This window comes from Gekko japonicus, unplaced genomic scaffold, assembly GCF_001447785.1.
Source record: "Gekko japonicus isolate JY-2015 unplaced genomic scaffold, Gekko_japonicus_V1.1 scaffold19, whole genome shotgun sequence".
Lineage (NCBI taxonomy): Eukaryota > Metazoa > Chordata > Lepidosauria > Squamata > Gekkonidae > Gekko > Gekko japonicus.
This window is the reverse complement of record NW_015164664.1, coordinates 458,884-466,126: the sequence shown is the minus strand read 5'-3', so window position 1 is coordinate 466,126 and position 7,243 is coordinate 458,884. Positions and strand designations below refer to the sequence as shown.

The following is a 7,243-nucleotide window of genomic DNA, read 5'->3' as shown; positions in this document are numbered from 1 at the left end:
TTAGGGTCCCGGTCGCCCCAGATGAACTGGGTTAGGAGGGTGTCCTCGACCACCGGAAACTCACAGTTGATGGCCAGCCTGCAGAGTTTCAGCCATGAAGACGGCAACTGCTTCCCTGGACCTCTGGGAGCGCACCACAAAGTCCATGCGCTTAGCCATCTTGGTCAGTTTTGGCGTGAAATAATCGGTCAGAGCCTTGGTTAGCTCATTGTATGTTACTGTGTCCAGCTTCTTGGGAGCGATGAGGCCCTGGCCCAGCCATACCGTGGAGATGCCGCACATGCTCAGGAGCAGAGCCTTTTTCTTGCCAGCATCGGCAACTTCTTGGTAGAGGATTAAGAACATGAGCTGCTCTACCCACGCGTCCCAGAACTCAAGGTGAGCGGGGTCGAATGCCCTGATGTTTCCCTGAGCGGCAGCCATGACTCTCAGAGCAATGCAAGGCGCAATGTCCTGGGGAGTGGTGCACGGTGTGGTGCTTGAATTGGAGTTAGGGTCGCTCATCGGGATCCCATCCTCGTCGCCAGTATAATGTACTGAGTTCGGAGACGTTGAGTAGTGATCAGCTCATGGTGCATTAAGCAAGCAAAACAAAAGACAAACTAGCGAGGTCCGAGCCCTGCTTAAATCCCTTCAGTACCCCACACCCAACACACACCCCAACACCAGTGATAGGCTATTTACAGTGGAGGAGTCCATCATAGGTCTACTTTAGAATCCGGGCGCTCCAATTGGTCTGCCCTAGGATCCAATTCCTCTATTGTTCTAGCACCCAAAGGTGTGCTTGGCCGCATGGCCTCGCTAGCACTGATGTAATTATCTCAGTATATAACACTAGGAGAGAAGAAATACTGGTTCTTTCCATAGGATTGAGAGAGGATTGTTAAACAGTTGAATAGATCAGACACTTTTGCTGGTTTCCAGGAGTGGAAGTCCCAGGTATTGTTCCATGCTGTAGACTCTGGGTTATGTACATGAGTGGAGAGAGATCCCATGTAAGCAGAATTTCTTCAGTTCAAGCATGTGCTTATATCCATCCTCTTAATAGTTCCAAAGCAGGGCATCTAGCAGGTAATTCTTAGCAGCCAGTTGTTCCTGTTGTGCCCACGAATGCCAACTCTTTTTACTGGCCTCGCTCCTGTACCTCTCATGGAAGCTTCTCACATTGCTTTGCTCTCCATGCCAGGAAAAGCTTTACCTTCTAATAGTCCGTGTTTCAGGATTCTGTTCAAGGCTAAGGAGCAAATACCAGAAGGACAACATGTCAATCCCAGGCCTAGCCTGGTGTCACATAGTATGGTATGTCTACATGTCAGTCTGTATATTCTTATGTAGTATCATGACCTATGTAAGGTTCAGCTGCTGGTCGGGCAAAGTACCAAAGGTCCAGGGCTGCCTTCAGCCAGTTCATTCGTGTAGCTGAAGACATATTAGATTTATTGTTCTCTTGATACGAACAGTACTATTTTTATCCTTATAACCTTGCTTTGAGAATGTAATGAGAGTTGTCATTAGTTCACCAGGTACTGTTCATTAGCACAGTACATTTAGGGACCAATGGTTAGATTTAAAGGCCAATCCTAATCGTTACCTTCTCTATAAAAAAAGTCATGTGGAGGTCTAATCAGGGTTTCTGATGGTGGCTTCCAGTAAAAGGAGACTTTATATTGGGTAAGCATATCTTGTGTGATGGGCTTCCAATTTTATATAACATTCTCCCTATCAGTTTAAAACCTGATCTGCCATAATCATAGGGAATTGTAGCGATTATGTATCTAGCTAAGTTTAAGAAATATTAGCTCTTATTTCTTATTGCATGCATTTTTCTGGACATATAGGATTAATTTGCACCTGTTTATATTTGTCAGGTTCTTGCCTGATAAAAAGAATTATGCTTTATTTTAAATAAAGTCATTACAAAAGTTCTCTGCTTGTTCTGCTGGCAAAGGATCTGGCATCCAACCTATAACATTTCATTGTAATATTTTTCTCTCAGCAATCTTACTTAGTAGACCCTAATTGAGGCTTCTGCAGCTGTGTTCATCTAATGAGGCTTTAACTCTCCAAGAGCTGAATTCACTGTAGAGCTGTAGATTAGGTAGAAATTAAATCGTTTATCATACTGGTAGACAGAAGTGACAGGTGCATTTTATCATGCAGGAGTGAATAAAAAAACCCTGCAAGGAAAGTCTCTAGTTTCTTTGCAGCATTCCACAATCACTCAGGTTCAGTTTGTCTGGCTCCCACCTACAACAAAGGAGAAGGATGACAGTCAAGAGTTCCAATTCTTGAACCCATCACTGTAGCTGTTCCTTGATCTACAGTTAACATTTCATGCTGATTTGATACCAACCTGCTGATAATAATCAGAACAAACAACCACCAGGAAATGAGGGAATCTGATGGTTCCAGTAAGAACAGAGTAAAGTCGTCTTCTACTTTCCTATGGTTTATTAGAATAGTCTTTTTGAAAATTGGCCTTTATCCTAGACAGAGGCCCCATGAATGTGTGTTATAATGAAACCTGGAGATAGAAAACTGTGTTCCAAAAAATGGTGGGAAGGGAACAGCTAGGCTACGGGGCAGAGGTTTTTCCCATAAGGACCCCAAATATATTGTCTGGTATAGAGCTTGTCTTGGACCTGTATAGCCATGATCTTACAAAGCTGTACAGAACTCCATAAACAACAGCAGAGCTGGGAGGAAAAAACGTCCACCTTTTATTAGGATCATCTGTCTAATAGCCAAGGACTGGATCCAATATGGATTTTTAAAAATTGACCAATGGGGCCAGTCAAAGCTAGAATTTAGGAGTTAGCAGACCCAGGGGGGAAACCCCAGGATTACAGGGGAAAACACTAATTGAGAAGGTTCCCCAGATGTACAGAAAACATTACTTTGTAAATTAAAAAAAAGAAGACACCTCCCCCTAAGTAATGGCCCAATTAAGCCTGGACATGCTCTTTGCCCTCAATGAGGAATGGAAGGTTGAGGACGGCTGAGCATAGGGTTACCATGTGCCTACTTATGATAGGAGGGCTCCTGCTGGTGGGCCTGACCTTGGTCTCCAGACCAACCAGAGAAAAGTCCAGGGGCAAAGTGACTTTGTACAATGTGCAACTTCACATCCAGCTGAAAACTCAGATGGCTTATTGGGCAATGCTCTGGCCATCCCTGAAAACTCCATGGCGAGTACAGTCAGAGTATTGCCTGAGATAGTTACATCACATCTGGGTTTTCAACTGGATGTGACATCACATGTCATGTGACACCAGTTTTACTTCTTGCCCTAAAGCTCCTGGGCCTGGCATCCCTAGACTGGGCATCTGTTCAAAGGATGGGGAAAGAAGTTCAGGTGGCCCAATCTAGCCCTAAGAACTCAGAGTAATCAGGAGGGGAAAATTTGAATTAGGGGAAGATTTCCCAATGATCCCTCTTCTCTTCTGGCAATTTTTTTATTTTTTATAATTACAAACACTACAAAAGCGAAAGGAAGTGCAAAGAGAATATTAAAACTAAAAATGTGAATTACAAAAGTAAAGCAAAGATCATATTGCAGACAGTTAACCTTATTTGTCATTCCTGCAGTTTAACAATAGAAGAAAGAGAAAAAAATAAAAGGGTGATACTGTATGGCTTATTTCAAATATCAGTTAAGAAATTAAGCCCATTTAACCAACTTGTGTGTACATCGCAGACAATTATTTTACACAAAGAATAAACTTTCATTACATTAAAAAACAATTATTTCTTGTGATTATTTTTATCATATTTCATCTTAACTTTGAGAGTTTTAGGAGCTCCAACAAGTGCAAAGAGAATATTAAAACTAAAAATGTGAATTACAAAAGTAAAGCAAAGATCATATTGCAGACAGTTAACCTTATTTGTCATTCCTGCAGTTTAACAATAGAAGAAAGATAAAAAAATAAAAGGGTGATACTGTATGCCTTATTTCAAATATCAGTTAAGCTAAATTAAGCCCATTTAACCAACTTGTGGGTACATTGCAGACAATTATTTTATACAAAGAATAAACTTTAATTACATTAAAAGCATTAAAAAACAATTATTTCTTGTGATTATTTTTATCATATTTCATCTTAACTTTGAGAGTTTTAGGAGCTCCAACTCCTTTTTCAGAATCAGAACCTTCTGAAGAACTATCAACAAAACTTAAACTATCTTCTGTATCTTGATCACTCTTTTCTTCTTCTTGTATGTTGTTCCCTGTTTTCCTTTTGTCTTTTGTCGCTCTTAGTTGTTGTTCCAGGAAAATCTTTGCTTTTTGAGCAGAGTCAATCTTTGTCTTTTCTGTAGTTGAATATAAGTCCTTCTGGAAATGTCCATCTGAAGGGAATGGAGTGGTTATGCAAAAAGGAGGTTAAATTTTTATATTGCCGTCTCTGCTTTCGTATCTTAAATGGAATATCCTTCAAAATCTTTGCTGCTTCTTCTTTAATTTTCAGAGATTTCCCATTTGTCACTTTCAAAACTGCATCTCTAGTTGATCTTTTGGAGAATTTAACAAATACTTCAGCAGGTAGGTTATTTTTCTTAATAAAGTCTGGATAGGTTCGATAAACCAAATCCATATCACTTTGTAATAAATCTGCTTTGAAACCTACCACTGGTGCCAATGCTTTGCTTAATATTTCTTTTAAATTCTCCCCTTTCTGTTCTGGGATGCCCTGGACATGCAGAACTCACAATGATTTCTCCATTTGAAGCTGTAGCAATTGCTCTTTGTCAGAGATCCGTTCTTTTTCCACGATCTCCAGTCTTTGTTTGATAGAGTCTGTCTTAGCATCAACTTGTTTAACTGCTTTGTCAGTTTCGTCTGCTCTCTTGTCTGTTCCCATCAGTTGTTTCTGGAAACAATCAAGCTTATTATTGATGTTAGACATCTGGTCCAACAGAGGGCACAACGCCACTGCCATCATATTTGGGAAGTCAGTAACTACTTCCGGCTTAAGAGTAGAGGTCACTGAATTGATAGTTCCTGGAGAAGGTCTTTTTTTTCAACACCATTTTCTCTCCTCTCACCGACATTGGTTTTACTTTGCTTTGGGCTGTTTTGCACCCTGTTCGCCTTAATTAAACTTTCCTTTGTCGCTACCGTCACCTTTGCCTCCAAACTGCTGCTCAGGAACCACTGTTTTTCACAGGGGTACACAACACCCACTTTCATCCGGTGTGCACCTCTTCACCATATTGGCCTTGTGGCGGCAGGACCTATTGGAGTAAAGAGGTACCTCGATTCCTCGGCCGTCGCCTTGGAAGAGGCGCCCCTTGCATCCCAGGCTGAGAGCCTCCTACAAGGGCTCTGGGGGGCTCAGAATCACCCCGCATCCCCTCCCGCCCGCTGTGATTCGGGGTGCTCACATCAGAGCTCGATGGTGTGCACCCGACCGGGGAGTCACCAAAATCGCTCTTCTGGCAATTCTTCATGAGCCACCAATTGGTGTCATTCTTAAAAATGAATGAGGCCTCTTAGGGTGCGAGGTGAGCAGTCACAGATGCTGTACTTGCCTGACACAATCACAAAACTGTCTGAAGGGACTCCTTTATCCAGAGGTCCTACCTCACCCTTGGAATGCCTGCAGGCAGAGGGACAGAATGCGGCCAATACAACCCCTACTCCGTTCTCCACTCTTCCTCTTTGCCTTACTGAGGAGCAAAATTAAGAGTTCAGCTGCCCTCAGTGGTCAGGAAGAGAGGATGGACAAAACTCTCCAGCAGCCATAAGGAGACAGATTTATGTATTTATTTATTTACTTACCTTCCTTTCTCCCAAGTATCTCTGGACCCAATAATAAAACAATAAACCTTAAAACAACAGATATAAAACAGTGTAAAGCCAGCCTAGAAACACCTGATGTCCACACCAGCAGGGTGTTTCCCCTTTGTCCGGGCTCAAGCTGCCCCCAAAGTTCTCTAGAACAATTGTGTCTTTCAATATCATGGAATCCAGGAGAGTAGAAACTCCCACCAGCCCTCTTTAAGGAATGTATTTCATAGGCACGGGCAGAGGTCATTTCAGGGGGGAACACGGGGGAACGCAGCTCCCCCGGGTGAGGTGCAGGGGGACGGGGCACATGACGAAGCCCCGCCCCCTGCTTCCGGCCGACCCACTTCCAGCCCTCAATCAACCAGGAGGAGGCAGGAGAAGAGGGAGGGTAAGTTGCTCCCTCCCCGCCTCTCCCCACCCCTGCCTGCCTGGGGCCAGGGAGGGCCTTGGCGGGGCTTCCTCACACTCCCGCTGGCCTTGCAGGTCCACCGCCGGGCCCCTGATGTCAGGGGGTGTGGCATATGCTAATGAGTTATGCTAATGAGTTCCCCTAGCTCTTTTTCTACGAAATGACCCCTGGGCACGGGGCAGCCACTAAACAGTCCTTAGTCAAGGGGGGCCGGACAACAGGCCACGCTGGGAGGAATGAAGATGCAATCCTGCAAGATAAGGGGAGAGGAGGCAGGATCTTTGGGAGGGACTTGGTCACCTAGGGTTGCCAGGACCTCCCACCAGCAACCCTTTCTTCCCACAGCTGCTCCAAGCAGTGTCTGGAGAAAATATATTGCCAGTGGTGTACATGGTGTGACATCACACTGCTCTAGGAATCACCAGAAACTCTATGGTTTTACCATTGAGTTTTGGGAGATGCATACACCAATGTGTCTTAACATCTGTTTTTCTCTGGAAGTGATACCAAGCCATGCGCAACACTGATGCCCTCCATGCCACCACCAGCTGACAACCCTAAGATGGCCCAGGACAAGGCCATTTTCTTGCTAGAGTCTCCACAGTGATATGCCACCTGAGGTACCTGTAATGTCAACAACTGGCCCACAAACACAGTGCAGCAGTGCCTGGGAGTGAGTGGGAGCAGCAGTGGGCAGGACCTATCACCATATTCCTCCACTCTGGTCATTTGCTCTTGTTGTCTCCTAGAGTAGGTTTTTAGCATGCAGCCTGCCCAAGTCTGTTGAAGATTATGCAGTTCTTCTACCACCACCTCATCACAGCAAAGTGCTGGGGCTTTCCACAGGAAACCCTGACAGGCAGAAATCGAGTATCATTGGGCCCACGATCAGCCTCAAAACCACATCCCTCCTGCTTGGCCTTCCATTCTGCATATGAAGCTCTTCTGCACAGCACCCTCCTCGTGAGGCCCAGAACGAGGGGGATGGATGTCTCCAAGAAACCCAAGATGTTCCTGATGCTGGCCCTGCTCTTCTTGGGACC

At 44.4% G+C, this 7,243-nt stretch overlaps 1 protein-coding gene across 1 annotated transcript in view; it reads left to right on the top strand.

Annotated features, from left to right (window-relative positions):
* Positions 1–448: 448 nt before the first annotated feature.
* Positions 449–7,243, top strand: part of IL2RG (interleukin 2 receptor subunit gamma) — a 23,091-nt gene continuing 16,296 nt past the window's right edge. Inside the window, exon 1 of the mRNA XM_015408927.1 lies at positions 449–470. Coding sequence (XP_015264413.1) covers positions 449–470 — 22 coding nt within the window. The remainder of the gene's footprint in view (positions 471–7,243) is intronic.